This window comes from Cherax quadricarinatus, chromosome 5 (assembly GCF_038502225.1).
Source record: "Cherax quadricarinatus isolate ZL_2023a chromosome 5, ASM3850222v1, whole genome shotgun sequence".
Taxonomy (NCBI): Eukaryota; Metazoa; Arthropoda; class Malacostraca; order Decapoda; family Parastacidae; genus Cherax; species Cherax quadricarinatus.
In genome coordinates this window covers 15,005,103-15,022,958 of record NC_091296.1, presented here as the reverse complement: position 1 = coordinate 15,022,958, position 17,856 = coordinate 15,005,103, and the positions used below count along the sequence as shown (strand labels likewise).

The 17,856-nt window shown below is 35.5% G+C and overlaps 1 protein-coding gene across 9 annotated transcripts in view; it reads left to right on the top strand.

The window, feature by feature from the left end:
- LOC128684888 (KN motif and ankyrin repeat domain-containing protein 1) overlaps positions 1-17,856 on the top strand; it is a 207,432-nt gene that overhangs the window by 156,719 nt on the left and 32,857 nt on the right. For 6 of the 9 annotated variants that reach the window (XM_070100598.1, XM_070100603.1, XM_070100614.1 and 3 more), the window contains 6 exons: positions 2,469-2,657; positions 3,321-3,514; positions 8,667-8,798; positions 9,325-9,405; positions 12,257-12,467; positions 12,924-14,995. In XM_070100598.1, the coding sequence (XP_069956699.1) occupies positions 2,469-2,657; positions 3,321-3,514; positions 8,667-8,798; positions 9,325-9,405; positions 12,257-12,467; positions 12,924-14,995 (2,879 nt within the window). The remainder of the gene's footprint in view (positions 1-2,468; positions 2,658-3,320; positions 3,515-8,666; positions 8,799-9,324; positions 9,406-12,256; positions 12,468-12,923; positions 14,996-17,856) is intronic. The other 3 variants (XM_070100644.1, XM_070100635.1, XM_070100648.1) reach the window with 3 other exon arrangements.

Below are 17,856 nucleotides of genomic sequence, written 5' to 3'. Positions count from 1 at the left end.
AGACAAGGAGAATATTTCTCTAGAGCCTAGTCTTATAGCCCACATCTATATGCACATTGTATACATTTTATATTTTCAGCTATTCATTTGCTTAACTAGATTGACATGATTATATTAGAAGTTTGGTGCCTACTGCTTTGTTTCCATGAGTGTGCATTTGTTGGGTTATGCATGCTTCACCTTTTCTCCTTGGTTTTGCTTCTTAGTGGACATAAATAGTTGAACATGTAGCAGATGGATTAAATCTGGTGGTATGCTTTGCAAGCTTTATCATTCGGAATAGTTAGATATTTTGTCATTTTTTCTGAATTTTTTTTTTTTTTTTAACAAGTCGGCCGTCTCCCACCGAGGCAGGGTGACCCAAAAAGAAAGAAAATCCCCAAAAAGAAAATACTTTCATCTTGAGATAATAATACAGCAATTATAATGATACTCATTAATTTATAGAAAATACATGTACAGTACTGTTCATGGTTATGAAAGCAGTAGAAGGACAATGTATAACATTTGTTGCTGCAGTTTTTGCAGTGAATACTTGTAGGTGAGTATATCTACCCAGCATTTGAGGCAAGAAGTAACTGTTCAGTTTGACCCCTGAGTCAGTGTAGAAAGTTAACATTTAAAATTTCACCTTCACCCAGAATTAATGCAAACTTACACGATTTGCCTGTTTACTATGGTTTTAAAAATGTCCAAGTAAAATAAAACTACAATGTTAATAAAGTTTGTTTTAAGAATGTTGCTTCAGTCAGTTATACTTAGTACAGTCCTGTACTGTACAAGAATAAGTAATAAGTATTTTGCTAATTGTTATTAACAATTGAAATATGAAATTGACTTTTGCTGTGTTCAAATGTTTATAAAGCATACTCTTCCAGTTATCCTAAGAGTCATTGTATTTCCTAAAATTTAGAGATGCTCACATAAGTCAGTGGTCCCCAAAAAAAATTGCTAGGAGGTTCACTTAATCATGGAATTAGTTAGATGTGTTAAATGTTTTTAAGTTTTTAGTATACTTAAAGCAGTGGAGATTGAATTTCCTTTAAGCTTGGTGAATAATGGATGGTACATGATGTTTAAATTGTCCTATATTTAAAACATTAAGGTGGTTGACATACCTGATAAAAAAGGAGGCAGTGAGGGAAGAAGGGGTAAAGGAATAGGTTTCAAAGATATAGTGAGCAAGGTTTGAGGGTAGATAAATGGAAGATAAATGAAAGAGATATAAGGCTGGTTTTAGCAAATTTAGATTCCTATAAGGTTGATTCAAAAGTATTGGAATAATGAAAGGCAGAAGAAAAGATCCAATTGGAGATTTTTATTGAAATTAATCAAAATACATCACGCGATGATAAATAATTAATTTTCGTAATGTACAACACAGGCTTTGTCTTACACTACAAAATATTTGTTCAAGACAGAGAGTAGAGTACTAGTATTTACATGATAATTTTATGCAGACTATCACTTACTGACTTACATCTACTATTTAGGGATTTCTCTTGCATGTTTGTGTGAGTATTTGTCATTTTGCTTTATATGCACTTTTAAATAAAGTAAATTTTGTTACTTTTTATGAAATTGCTGCATGTTTTTACTCTTAAGTGCAGTTTATGTCTTATTGTCATTTCATGTTGAAAGTGATTGATGTTCAGATGTTTATTCCAGCTTCAAAACTCATCCCACCCATATAGTTATTGTTGAAGGCTTTTCACTAACCTATTTCCACTGGAATATGCTGAGGAGCTTCACTCACTGCTTTTTGTGTGTGCCAATATGAATCTCATATTTTTCTCAATTTTCTCCTTTTCCCCATTTCCTTTTAATCCCATCCTGTGTCTCATCCTTCCCTCACATTCCTGTACTACTTGTCACTCAGCTCTTGTTCTTGCATCCCAATTTTCATCATTTCCTTTTTGTCATTTGTCATAAATCATTACTTACAACATAAAACAAATTCTTGTATTGTTCTCTCACTAAATACTTTCTCATACAATCTTATGGTCTCTCTGTTGTTTAATTTTCTTATTTATTTTATCTTTTCTTGCTTTAAATTCTCACCTCATCATAATTCAATGATTGATAATCTCTACAATGATTTTTTCTACGTAATATATTTCCTTCTAGTTAAAATAAAATTGATTACTTCTTTTTTTCATATTTGTATATATATATATATATTAATTTTATTCATCTTTCATTATTTTTCATCTCTTGTTTACACCTACATTATCATTTTATTGTGTTTTATTCATTGCTTCATTTCTTTTTGTATACATTTATGTACTTCTCCATTTTCAAGTTGTACTGCTATTCTTATACTGCATTTATTTAAAACATTGGTTTGCTGGTCGTTCAACTTGTTCTCTCTCTTCTGCTTCTGCTTTTATTGTCATGTTGGTGTTATTAATTTGTTTTGCTCTCTACAATCCTTTGCATCCTCTGCGCTGCCCTTCTCCTCACACCAGGGTTTAACAGATCTCTTTCATCTCTATCCCCTCCTATACCCTCCTTACCCTCATCCATGCACCTTTCCCATGGAAACCTTGGGTCAGGTGAGGGCGGAACACAGATGGCAGTGCTTAGAGTGTTACAGCGCAACTGGTCAAGAGGTGTTCCTGGAGGCCAGATGCCTCGCCGTTCTTCAGAAGGTTCATGTGAGTTTGTTCTTGGGTGGGCTTTGTTGTTATCAACAAGGCAATAATAAAGTAGTAAACAATTTGTTATTTCTGTTTTATGTTCATTGAATTTCTGCTATTTACATTTTTCTTTGTCTTTGTGCTATTTTTATTACAGATGTCATTTTAGTGGGTGGAAAGGCAGCTAAATATATATTAAAGTTGGTTTAAAAGTAAACTTAAACAAGAACATGCATTTAACTAAAGAAAGGGATATCCTTGACACTCACTGAACATACAGCTCCACTACCATCAGGCCTTTATCACTATTTTAATATAAATTATAAACATATAGTCTGTTTTTAGAAAAGTAAAGCAATAATTCTGTCCCATAACAAAATTTGTTTCCAATAATTCTTAATGTTTTTATATATTATGCATTATTATTAAATTGTACAGTACTACTTTTATTTTATTTTATCTTATTTAGCACAATAGCTATTGGTGCATTCATCACCATTTAATTTATTAACTGTCAATAACATTTTGGTTATCTTAATTATATTGATTCCCTACATAGGTTGACTTGCATGACAGGCCCGTCAGAATGTGATCTATCCCCCATTTTTTATATTTTAGGAGAGCTCCATTAAACAAACATATGGATGCTGTTTACACATACAGTACTATGTTTGCTTCCAGTATTAGATGACTCTCCGTTATTGGGCCGCCAGCGCACCAATTCCACTTCCTCCCTCTCATCTGTCTCCTCTGCATCTGGGTATCCAGGTGTCACTTCATCAGTGGGTCCCACAACTACTAGTTCTGTAGCTGCTGGGAACATCATTACCAACAATGGACATGGCCCTCCTGTTGGTGTGGGACTAATACAGCAAGTAAGACTTTATAGCATTCTTCATACTAACTTCACTGGGCTATTCAAACTTGCAAAGCATATATTGTATGTTCTGTAACCCTCAGAATTTAATAAATATTAAGACATTTACAAACTGTTTCACAATACTATTCATTGTTGGTTATTTGATAATGCTACTATACATTACAGTATATGGAAAGAAAGTTGAACAGTGTTTTATAAAATAACATACTTTGTGAAAAAAATTATTTGTTTTCTGATTCAAAAATAGCATGTGAAATGACCTTTTTAGAATGTGCTGTTCACATTTAGAGACAATTACACTTACCAAAAAAAAAAAAAAAATCACACTATATAGAGTAGCTTTGCAAGAGAGCTGACTATACATGTTATACTGTAAGTTTACCTCCTTATTAAATTATAGTTAATACAGAATTCTGGTTTGCTGAAAGATGATATTTTTGCTTATAAATGCAGTATTTTTTAAAGCTTAGCTGCTGATTTTGTTGAGAATTTCACACTTAATGTGTGGTCTGTTGAACGATTATACATACTTATAAAACTGTATTTCAATAGAAGCACTGCTTTTTTCAATTGATTTAGTTCCATAACTCCTGAATGTTTAGATATGAAATCAAAACATAACTTCTGCAAACCCAGCATTTATTACCTGGTAAAGATACTCACCATAAAGCTAGCAATAGCATGGATGTATTGGCTCATCCTAATTCATTTATTTATTAAAATAAATTGTGTATTGCTTTTCCATGCTGTATGTTGAAATGATCGTAAAATGCTCTTGAGAATATTGAAAGTCCTTAATAAATAAGAAAACAAATTAAAAAGTTAATTAGTTATTATTTTAGGAGAGAACTGCTAAGTTCTTTGCTTTATATAAAAATACCATGAAATTGCAGACTTAATTTGTATGAAATTTTTCCTTTGCTTGAAATTATTCACAAATTTATGACTAGGCTTTTAGTAGTTGATTAATATGTAAAATTAAACTAAGTACTTAAGATGCCCTTTTAGTGGTCCCACAGATTTAAAATAAGTGAATAATACAAAATTGTGTTATAATAATATTTTTCAGATTTGAGGTCAGTTTGTGTTTCAAAGTCCACATTTCTTTTAAATATCATTCTAATCTGGTTAAGTTGACATTTGTAAGAAAGAATATCAAAAAGGAGATTTGGGAATGAGCAATTGGATGAAATCCTAAGCTAAAGTTTCAGTTTAGAGGTTGTGTGCCAAGCCAGAATGAAAATGGAAACAAATTTTGTTTGAAACTATTTATTGAGGGTCTTTCAGTAAAAATGTTTGACAGTTCAAAAATATGAATTAGGGGGTTGAGTGTAAGATAAAGTAATGTCTTTAAAAAGTTACCACATGTCTAAAAGGAAATTGGAAATGAAATAGTGTATATATAATTTAGGATTTTTTTGCTACCAAGGGAAAAATATATTTTTTTATTTTTTTTTTTTTTTGTCAGATATGCAGCAATGATTGACAAATGAGATAACCTGTGATGTAGTGGATACAGTGATATGAAACTAGACAGTCAGAATTGGCTTTTGTGCCAGTTTTTGAGAAGACAAATTTGAACAGTGTTGTATTGGGTTATCCTTGAAAATGGCAGTCTCTCAAGCATTTTGGCTTTACAACTAATAGAGTACTAGAGATAGACTTGTGAAAAAGCCTAAATAAGAAACAATAGAAGTCATTTATGTAATTTGTTTAAAATATAACTTCAGTTATTAATCAAATAAATGCAAAGATATGGGTTATAATTATGTTTCTTTCCTAGAAATTTTATATAAAGATTAATTTTAGAAAATATTGTAATTAAAACAACATCATGATATATAGTACTCTGGTTTTACTTACGGTGAGTGTTGAATGATGGTGAAAATATTTCTTTCTTTTTTGGGTTGCCCTGCCTCAGTGAGAGACAGCCGAATGTTGAAAAAAAAAATCCCTCTCTATGTAGGTTCATTATGTGTTAATTTGCTTTTATGTGATGTCTCATTCCCATCAATCCAGTTTACAAAATGTAGGAAAGAGTTGTATAATAGAGAATTAAATATTGATGACCTGACTGAGATTACTACAGCTTCCATGGGCTTGGAACACATCTACCATATAAAGCATATTACACCTGTACAGTATATGGAAAAAGGTATGCCAGTGCTATTATGTACAATATGAAAAATTGTAGTAGCAGTGTAGTAATCTTGAGAGCACATCAGAGATCTCTTTGTTGGCCAAAATAATAATTCACTGAAAGTGGTAGTGTGGAGGGCAGTTTGTAAAGGTCTTAAGAAAACTTTTGTGAAAACAATTAATGCATAATATGTAGCTGATACAGTGTAAGTTGATGTTCAGGTGCTATGCTCTTGTGCTGGTATAACATTGCTTAAGAACCATATGCTTCAGTGCATCTTGTGAATAACTTAATATCTTAGCCATTGGTGCTTTGGGTGAATAGCATCTTCTTGTTGAAAATCCTCATTAGCTTATACTTTAGATCATATTATTGGCTCCTCTCTGACATTTTTCTTTTCTTCACATTGTGTTCCTTTTTCTGTTTCTCTAAATAATATTTTTTTAACACACTTGCTATCTCCCACCAAGATAGAGTGAGCAAAATAAAGGAAACATTCACCATCATTCATTCAATAGTTGTCTTGCTTGATGGGTGCAGACATCACAGTTCAGAGAACCCTCTGAATTTTAGCTGCCCCACTACTCCAGAGCACAGGCACTTTATTTCCCAACTTAAGGGCTCAAATCTTGCTAACTGGTATCTCTGAATCCCTTTATAAATGTTACATTGTTCATACTCCAGCAGCATGTGAGATCCCTATAATCACCTATTGACACTCACTTTGATCTCAGACTCTCACACATGTTTGTTGGATGTTTAAGCCCCTACTATTCACACCCCTACTCCAGCCCTTTCTGGGACAACACCTAGCCCTCCTTCCTTCCACCCCTGGATTTACATACTCTTTTGTTATCCTAATTTGATCCATCCTCATTCTCGAAAATCCCTACTCTGCTCTTAGCCTTTCTGAACCCCATTCCATCTTCTTATTGCTATGCCCTGAATTCTTTGCACAATATTAGCATCTTCATTGCCTCCAAGTTCTTCTTTACTGTAACATTTAAAACCCATACCTCACACTTATATAAAAGGTTGGTACCACTACACTCTTCTACATTCTCCATTTTGCCTTCATAGATAAAATCCTTTCTCTGCATAGATGCCTCAACACTCCACCCACCTCTTTTTCTTCACCCATTCCATGGTTCACCTTGGCTTTCACAGACCATCTACCAACACATTCACTCCCAGATATTTAAGTACACGTTCTTCCTCCATAGTCTCTCACTCCAGTCTGATATCTGATACTCCATTGCCAAACTTTTTTTCTATTCTCATCACCTTGCTTCTGTCAATGTTCATTTTTAGTTTCCTTTTTTTTCACACCCTCCTAAACTTATCCACCAACCTTTGCAACTTATCTCCAGAATCTCCCACAAAAGAAATGTGTTATTAACAAAAAGTATCCACATGCCTCTGGCAAAATAGTGATAGTGAGAATGATAATGATGATGAAAGTGTTTCTTTAACAGGTCACCCTGCCTCAGTGGGAGACAGCCTGTGTGTTAAAAAAACTGCTCCACCTCTAACTTCACATCAAATTAATTAATTATCTTTTAATCCCACAACTCTCCCAAACATCCTAGCATTCACTCTTTTTTTATAACCCCATCGCGAAATGCCTTGGTGGGATACGGCCGGTTTGTTGAAAGAAGAAAGAAAGAAGATCTCTTAATATATTAAAGAACAATAGTGACATCACATATTCCTGTCTGAGGGCTACTTTTATTGCAAGATAGTCTTCCTGTCTGCTACATTCCCTAATTTGAGCCTCACTCTCCACATAAAAACTTTACTGTTTTTAGTAACCTACTACCTATTCCATACATTTACAGTATCTGTTACATTCCTTCCTTATCCACCCCAACTTTCAATAATAATTTTTCCATACTCTTTATCTGGTATATTGCACAAGCATGATCCCTTATAATTATAAATGATATATTTCTTTAATTTAGAGTTTCTGTCCTAATTTTGACTTTCCCTTGTATTTACCTCTCTGTTTAGATTTGTGCTGTTGCCCTCCACCTCTTTTTTTTCTCTTCATAATATGTTTTATCACTATTTCATATTGTGAAACTTGTGTTTATCCCAGTTGTCCACGTCCTAATATTATTCATGTGTATTCTCTTATACATACATTATTTTTGTTTACCCTCTTTCAGTTGTCTTGCATCATTCTGTTTGATTTTGTTCTTAATGCTTTACCTTATTCTTGCTGCTCTAGCATCTTGAATATCCTCTAATAAAACCCCCTTTCTCTCTAATTTTAATATTCCTATGGTATTCTTATTTTATTTTTCCAGTCCTTCATCCATTCCTATATTTCTCTCTTCACTTAATTTTCCTTTAGTACTTGCACACTTTTTTTTCACTTTCTTCTGACTCTCTTTCTCTTTCTCACATTCAGTGAAGTTTTATAATGTTACCCCTTTTTGATTCTTAAATTAAATTTTTTAATTTATTCTCATTAAGGTTTGCTATTTTCTCTCCTGAATTCTTTAGTTTTTAAAATGGCCTTCTGTTCCAGTTAATGTTGTCAAGTCATGATTTTTCTTGAATTATTAATTTTCTCTTTTCCTTTCTCTTCCTTGTGCAGCTTGGATTAAGTATCCAAATAGAGAAAGCCATTTGTAAATCAAAACTGTAAGCATGTTGAACAAGCCAGTTCAGAGAACAGAGGATGATGTCAAGGATGTTTCAGTCCCATAGCAAAGCTGCTCTCATTGTAGTGTGACAGTTTAGATGGGTTTTCATAACTGCCAACAGACTAGCTATTGCTGCCGTTTGTTTTGTGGGTTAACATTTTTTGTGTGAAATTGCTTTTTTATAATCATAGCCTCTTATACAAGGCTCATTTTAACCAGTGCAATTTAATTTGCATAAAAGCTTGCGAACTAAAGTTGCGTATTGTAATCTGCTGATATTTAAAATGAGACTTGCCAATGGTGAAGGTATAAAACAGTGTCTGCTGATTAACGCTTTTGCACCTCCTGCCATGTAGCACATGGCGCCCCGCCTCTCAGAGACTCTGGCTGCTCTCAACGCTGCCCGAGGCTGCTCTGCCACTCACCAAGACTTTGACACTATGAGTGTCACGTCTGCCATGTCTGGAGTCAGCACCACCACACTCCAGGTAGGAAGGAGTAAGGTAATATCATGACTTGGGCTTAATTTATCGTCCAAGTATGTTTGGGCTTTTATTTTAAAAGTGAACCTCCACAAGGAAGAAGAGGGCCTTGATGCTGGCAAAAAAAATCTTGATCCCAGAAGTTGGAGCTACTCTTCCCTTTCTTTGGATCATACCTGATTGCCTCCCATTTTTCAGGCATTGTATGATCCCTAGGGCCTTAGGACTTCTCCATGAATTATATAATATTTTAAAGTAATAGTTTATTCATGTGGAATAAACAATAATACAATGGTCTGGGGAATGGCAGACACTTAGGTTTAGTCCATTAAAAATAGTTTAAAGAGTGAAGGATGCACTAGAGCTGCACTGGTATCCTGGTAGGAATATTTGATGCACTTGACACCTAGAGAAACAACACTTTTATTATGTTATTTATTGTATTAATTTAAACAAATTATTGTACCCCACCAGTTAGTTAGTGTGTACTCTCCTGTATTGAAAGGCTACTTATTTTGCTATTTTCTCTCAGTCCATCCGTGACCAAATGGCTACAAGTCTGGCTCGACTGAAGGAATTAGAGGAGGAGGTGAAGACCATCCCAATGCTTCAGGTATGTCTAGGGTATTCATATTTATAATACATTTACGTTCCTCTGTTGTATCTACCTAGTGAAGAATTTTACAGATATTTTAATCTCTTAGTTAAGAGAGATTAATAGAGCAGTATTTTGTATTCTGCATGTAAGATTATATTGAAGCAAGCAGAATGGCAGTACATGTTACAGGTTTTGAAATATAAATAATATATTTCTTTAATATTATGTAGAGAATTCGTAGTGTGGAAATTAAGAGGAGTTAATAAAAGTATTAGTCAGAGGGCTGAAGAGGGATTGTTGAGGTGGTTTGGTCATTTAGAGAGAATGGATCAAAGTAGAATGACTAAGAGAGCATATAAATCTGTAGGGGAAGGAAGGAGGGGCAGGGGTCATCCTTGAAAAGGTTGGAGGGAGGGAGTAAAGGAGGCTTTGTGGGTGAAAGGTTTGGACTTCCAGCAAGCTTGCGTGAGCATGTTAGATAGGAGTAAATTTTGACAATTGGTTTTTGTGACTTGACGAGCTGTTGGAGTGTGAGCAGGGTAATACACTATTTAGTGAAGGGATTCAGTTAATAAAAGTATTAGTCAGAGGGCTGAAGAGGGATTGTTGAGGTGGTTTGGTCATTTAGAGAGAATGGATCAAAGTAGAATGACTTAGAGAGCGTATAAATCTGTAGGGGAAGGAAGGAGGGGCAGGGGTCATCCTTGAAAAGGTTGGAGGGAGGGAGTAAAGGAGGCTTTGTGGGTGAAAGGTTTGGACTTCCAGCAAGCTTGCGTGAGCATGTTAGATAGGAGTAAATTTTGACGATTGGTTTTTGTGACTTGACGAGCTGTTGGAGTGTGAGCAGGGTAATACACTATTTAGTGAAGGGATTCAGGGAAACCGGTTATTATAGATTTAGCCAGACTTGAGTCCTGGAAATGGGAAGTACAATGCCTGTACTTTAAAGTAGGGGTCTGGGATATTGGCAATTTGGAGGGACTTCTAAATTGTCATATCTGAGCGCCTCTGCAAAGACAGTGATTATGTATAAGTGAGGTGAAAGTGTTGAATGATGAAAGTATTTTTTTGGGGGGGATTTTCTTTCTTTTTGGGTCACCCTGCCTCGGTGGGAGATGGCCGACTTGTTGAAAAAAAAAATAACAACTTCATTATTGTATTTGTATCTTTTGTCTTTTTTAATTTTTTGTTAATTTTTTTTTTTTTTTTTTTCAACAAGTCGGTCGTCTCCCACCGAGGCAGGGTGACCCAAAAAAAAAGAAAGAAAATCCCCAAAAAGAAAATACTTTCATCATCATTCAACACTTTCACCACACACACACATTATCACTGCTTTTGCAGAGGTGCTCAGAATACAACAGTTTAGAAGCATATATGTACGTATAGAGATACACAACATATCCCTCCAAACTGCCAATATCCCAAACCCCTCCTTTAAAGTGCAGGCATTGTACTTCCCATTTCCAGGACTCAAGTCCGACTATATGAAAATAACCGGTTTCCCTGAATCCCTTCACTAAATATTACCCTGCTCACACTCCAACAGATCGTCAGGTCCCAAGTATCATTCGTCTCCATTCACTCCTATCTAACACGCTCATGTACGCTTGCTGGAAGTCCAAGCCCCTCACCCACAAAACCTCCTTTACCCCCTCTTTCCAACCCTTTCGAGGACGACCCCTACCCCTCTTTCCTTCCCCTATAGATTTATATACTTTCCATGTCATTCTACTTTGATCCATTCTCTCTAAATGACCAAACCACCTCAACAACCCCTCTTCTGCCCTCTGACTAATGCTTTTATTAACTCCACACCTTCTCCTAATTTCCACACTCCGAATTTTCTGCATAATATTTACACCACACATTGCCCTTAGACAGGACATCTCCACTGCCTCCAACCGTCTCCTCGCTGCTGCATTTACCACCCAAGCTTCACATCCATATAAGAGTGTTGGTACTACTATACTTTCATACATTCCTTTCTTTGCCTCCATAGATAACGTTTTTTGACTCCACATATACCTCAACGCACCACTCACCTATTTTCCCTCATCAATTCTATGATTAACCTCATCCTTCATAAATCCATCCGCCGACACGTCAACTCCCAAGTATCTGAAAACATTCACTTCTTCCATACTCCTCCTCCCCAATTTGATATCCAATTTTTCTTTATCTAAATCATTTGATACCCTCATCACCTTACTCTTTTTTATGTTCACTTTCAACTTTCTACCTTTACACACATTCTCAAACTCATCCACTAACCTTTGCAATTTTTCTTTAGAATCTCCCATAAGCACAGTATCATCAGCAAAAAGTAACTGTGTCAATTCCCATTTTGAATTTGATTCCCCATAATTTAATCCCACCCCTCTCCCAAACACCCTAGCATTTACTTCTTTTACAACCCCATCTATAAATATATTAAACAACCATGGTGACATTACACATTATTCTTTTCCTTGAATTTGTGCCACATTTAACTTTACATCTTAAGCTGTATTCTAGTTTGCCTTTATGGATGAATCGCCCCTGCTCGTACCATTATCATACAGTTTGCTTCTGAAAACAGGACAACTTGATTCACATTCAAATTCAAATTCAAATTTTTATTTCTTTGCAAAGTTTACAGTGTGTGACTGACATGTTATAAGGAGTCTGATAGAGGAATCAGTTCTGGCCTCACTAGAGAGTGCCAGATTTTAGGTCCTTTTATGCACATTGGTTTTTGGAATGATTAAACTAGACAGGGAAAATATTAGAGAGATGAATTCTGTTTGTATTTTAAGCACTTTTTAATGTTAGAGTATTGATAAGCTTCATTTGTCAAAATAAAAACTATATGAAACATTTTCTGCAGATAAAACTCAATGTACTGAAGGAAGAAAAGCGACTGCTGCTACAGCAGCTTAAGTCAGTGTGTAAAGGTAATGAAACACACTTTTTGCTGCCACCCAGTTTAGATGGTGACCTTACAGACCTGTCTGAGGACGAATTAGAAGGCAGACTTAGTAACTTGAGAAGTAATTGTGTATCAACTCCTCGGCCACCTCGACGACGCAGTGAATCTCGTAAGTTGGAAGTAAAGTTTTCTTACCCAATGAATTTACAATAGCATTATGCTATTGTAGACTTACAAATAAAATTTTATTGGCATTATCCTACCCAAGACAGCACCTCATAAAACTCTTTGTTGACTCATAAATCAGTGGTACCACCCTTGGTACCACTGATTTTGGGGTAGGTGATGACATATATGTTTTTTTGCACCTGCTGCCCATGCTCATTTAGCAGCAAATAGGTACTACCTAGTTGTTAGATGACTATTATGGGTTATATGCTGGGGAAAGGGGAAAAGAATAATACCTAAGATAAATCTCAGCTAGAATAACAGCTTCCAGTCTAAATTCAAACAGTAGTTTGAATGGGGTATCATATTATGTAGAAACTGACATATTGCAGGTAGACATATTTGATTGTTTGTGAGATATTTACAGTATATTAAAAATTTACCCTGATGCTTGCAGCAATGAGAGTCAACTTGGAGGAATTTCGTTCATATCGTCGTGCTCGAAAGGGATCAGTGTCTGAGGGGTCAGAAGCTGAATCAGTTCGCTCAGTTGCTGAAGACACTCCACTTTTTATTAAGGAAGCTAATGATCACATCATAGGGAGACGGCTAAGCCAGGAGACCTCAAAAGAAACACAAACATATCGCGGTCAAGGTTCATCAGTGGAAACAAGATTAATTCACAGCTTACCAAGTACTCCTACGGTTGTGCGAAAAATTACAAGAGACACGTCAACAAGCTGTCGAGTTTTAACCAGAGATATTGGAGTGTCTCATGTGGGAATTCGAACACGATCAGTAGGATTAACAACTGATAGAGTAGACATTGATAAAAAAAAAGAGATAAAACCCAAACCATGTATGCAGTGCTATGAGAGAAATCGCAAAACATATGAAAGCAAAGGTACTGGAACTTTGTCAGCATCACATAAAGAAAAATTGAGGAAGTTAAGTATTAACAGTGTGTCAGTGGAGAGTGTAGAACCAGATGACATAGATAATGAAAATAAGGATCCACTAGACAAGGAAGGAACCCCTAAAAGTACATTCTTGCAAAAACTTGGCAGGAAATCAGCAATCATAAGTCGTCTATCTGAGCCACAACTAGCCCCTCCAGTTTTAACATTTGATAATTCAAGCAACACTGAGGTAGTGTACAGAAGAGAACAGCTGGTGAATACAAGTTTAAGTATGACTGATTTTTGTACAAAAACTGAATTAAATGAACACTTAGCTAAAGCCAAGAAGAGTTGGGAGGATGCAAGAGAAATGCAAGATAGAGTTCGAAATATAGCACAGTCATGCAAACCCCTTACTGTGGACAATGGTACCCAGGTCATGATTAATGATCCCAACCTAACCAAAACAAGATTTCAGCCTCTCTTACAAAGCATTGGTGTTTTAGTTAAACCTCATTCTGTGGATGTTGGTGTTGGGGCATCAAAGATTACAGACAATTTGTGTGACAGATGCATGAATGTGAAAACAAGATCTGTTGGTTCAGGAGAGGGGCTCACAACTGATCTGCTGTGTGATAAATGCATGTATACTATGACTAGGTCTGTTGCAGTAGGTGATTATAAATTAACTGATATATGGTGTGAAAAATGCTCAGCAGTTCAAACTAGGTCTGTAGGCTCCAGCAATGACAAAATTTGTGATAGAATCTGTGATCGCTGTGACAGTCTAATTACTCGCTCAGTTGCTGTAGGCACCATCTCTGTTGGTGATAAACTGACAGGGAAAATGAAACAGAAGTTAAATATGACATCATCTGTCTATGTTCAAACTAAGGGACCTGAAACTCATTCCACTGGAGTAAATACTACTCCCTTGAACTTTAAAAAAGAACTTAATTCTGAAACGAGTTCAAATCCCCCAAGCCCAGCACTTACCCCAGAAGTAGAGCGGCGGTCATATGGTAGCTCTGGGGTGAGAATATGTGACAAGTGCCATGAAACCATTCATTCAGTTGCTAAAGACATTGTCAGCACAAGTGGCAATGTATCTGCCACTAACCTTCCACCATTGCCACCACATACCTCCAAAATTCCACGCCTAGTTGATCTCACCAAAGTGGAACCTAGATTAGATTTAATGAAACAAGAATTTAAGACAGGTGCCAATTTTTCCACTAGTGTAGGATCAAGTCTGTCAGAATCACAAATAGCCAGTCTTAACAACAGTTTCATAGAGACAAAACCTTCGTTACATGTGACTCATACTTCAACAAGCACATTAACTGTACCCATAAAGCCAACAAAATTTGAGCAGTCATTAAGTGCACCTTGTGAAACTTCACCAGTAAAGTTTAATCCATCCTTGTCTCAAAGCACTACAAATGAACCTTCAAAATCAACTTCAGAAGCAGCTGTAAGCCAAGAAGCAAAATCTGTCGTGTCAGTACAAACGGTTCTGACTAATGTCAGTCAGAGTGTAAAGCAAGAGCAAACCCCTATCCTGACTACTACATCAGTTGGCTCATCCAAGCCTTCATCAGAAATTTCCTCTGCAGGTACTTCTCCTCAGGTGAGATACACTACTGTGAGTTCTAATACAGTACAGTTAAACCCTTTTGTTCACAGTGGTTAACCTATAGGTATCTCCAAATTCATAATCTGTGAATACCACTAAGTAACATATTAAATATTTATTTTACCACATAGATTGTTTTCCACCAAGGCAGGGTGATCCAAGGTAACACCTTCACCATTTCTTATTTGATGACTGTTTTGCCAGATATGCATGAACATTACAGTTCAACTGACACTTTGAACTGCAACATCCCCACCCCTCCTTCAGAGTACAGGCATTGTACTTGTTTAGAACTCAAGTCTGTCTAACTAGTTTCCTTTAATGGATATTATTGTACTCGCTCAACATTGCATCAAATCTCAAAATTTACCTCTCTCCATTCACTTTAACATGCTCACACATGCCTGCTGGATGCTCAATACCCTTGTCCATAAAACCTCCTCCACACCTTCCTTTCATTCTTTACTGTGATGTTCTCTACAACACCTATCCACCCCAGATTTATTCACCCTCTTGGTCAGCCTTCTTAATGATCAAATCATCACAACAATCCCTCCACCACTCTCTTATTTATTCCTATCATATCACCATACTGTCTTCAAATTTCTTCATTCCCTATTCTCTGCATAATATTCACACCACACATTGATCTCAAACCTGACTTGTTATGTACATAACCTTTTAATTTGAGCTTTATATTAGATAGACACTTAGGAGAGCTATATAATTTAGATAGATGGATAATATATAGTTTTACAAAAAATGCTGTAAATATGTGCATTGCTCTCATCATTGACCAACTACTTGTGATAATCTTATCTTGTATCTTATCTTGGTCACTTAATCACCAAGACTGTGATGATTTTTTGTGGTCATTATTTAATAAGTGTGACCACCGGATTGACTTAAGTAGTGCAAAGTTTGTTGATCAATATGATTCAACAATATAGCATCTGAATGTGTATTACTTTTTGCAGTCTCCATACTAAAGTGACCTGAGCTGTTGCAAGCATGTCGGTTATGTGACTTGAGTGACCTCAACCAAAGACAGTGTGTCAACCATAGTCTCCACAGTGGTGCTGTATGAAGTGCTCATATTACTTAATTGATGTACTACATCCATTCATTACTTAAGGGATGTAGTAGTGTGATAAAGAAATGTAGTGTAAATTCAATGGTGACCATAAGAATGTAACTGATGCTGATGACCAGAATTATAAAAAGTAATTTTTAATAGGCAGCATTACTGTTAATGCATTTTCATTTTAATAATATGAACAGATAGGACTGTAAATGAAACATAACTGAAACTGCTTCATAATACATAATTTGTGGCTGGTGTTCCTGTAAACTGAATATTAACTGCATATGTTTTAGTCACTGCAGGGTCCAGGAAAGTTATCCCTGTATCTGATAAGCTCAGCCTCCTCTAATTCTTTGCATGTAAAAGGGAAAGGAAATGTACAATGTAAGGCATGAGTTTCTAATGCAATTAAATATCAGCAGTGAAGATTTATAACCAATTAGAAGAAGCATTTATAAGGTATCAATTGGAACCTAATATCCAAATTTCTTAAATAACAATAACTAATTGGCACCTACACAACACAAAACCAATTCAAAGTTTCCACTATGTAAGAAACATTACCTTTGAAAGTTCAAAGTTCATCAGAAGAAGCCTTCTCTAGTTATCTCAAAAGCACACCAGTTCTAAGCTGCTTAGGAGTTACATTCTCAAGTTATTGACCAATATTGAAGCCTACTGGATGAGATGTTCACAAATTATTGCATGAAACCCAGTACATATATTGAAATTTTTCTAATTTCTTCAATAAAGATTTTAAATTGGCACTACACCAACCAAAATCAGTCCAGACTTGGTTTGAAGCCAATCATTCTTCAGTTATTGCATGAAACCTATTTGTTTAATAAAATTGGCAAATTAACCCTTTCAGGGACCGTGCCATAGATCTATGGCTTTACGTTGAGGGTCCAAACCGTAGATCTACGCCATGAGCTCAGCTCACTCTGATAAGCTGTGAGCGGTAAATTTGGGCCTAGATATGAGAGAATACATCTATGTGGTATGTGTGCACCACATAAAACAAATCCTGCAGCACACAGTACATAATAAGAAAAAACTGAGACCGCAATTTTCAGTTAAAACAGCGACTTTGCAGTGTTTTTTCGTATGTTTTTTATAGTTGTATTTGCAATTTCTTGGTCTCATTTGATAGAATGGAAGATATATTACAGAAATAGAGATGATTTTGATTGGTTTTAGTACTGGAAAATGGCTTGAAACTGAGCTCAAAGTAGTAGAAATGTTAAATTTTTGCCGATGGTGGTGGGTCTAATATACATTCACAAATGTGGTGATATTATTTATACAATTATTACAGTATTGCATAACAGTAAATCTTCTATTTTTTGGTTAGAATAAAAATTCATTTTGTGAATAAAAAATCAAATTGGAATTCATTTGTAAAACCTGAAAACATAACTAATGAACAGAGGAAATGTTAGTTTAGTGCCAGGAATGCCTGCATTGTTTATTCTGGACCCTATTTTGAAATTGGAATATTTAGAATTTTGCATTAAATTGGCCAAATTACCAATTTCCGATCACTTTATTTTGTAGTTGAAACAGTTGACTTGGCGATTTCTTGTGCTCAATCGATAGAATAGCAGTAATACTAGTGAAATAGCTAAGAATTTGGTCAACTGGAATAATGTAATTGGCCTAAAATGGGAGTCAAGTCAAAGTCTGCAAAATTGCCGATGCATAGATATCTCTGACACATCAAAATTCACAAGAGCATAATTTTGTTAATTTTCCATCAAATTTTGTACTT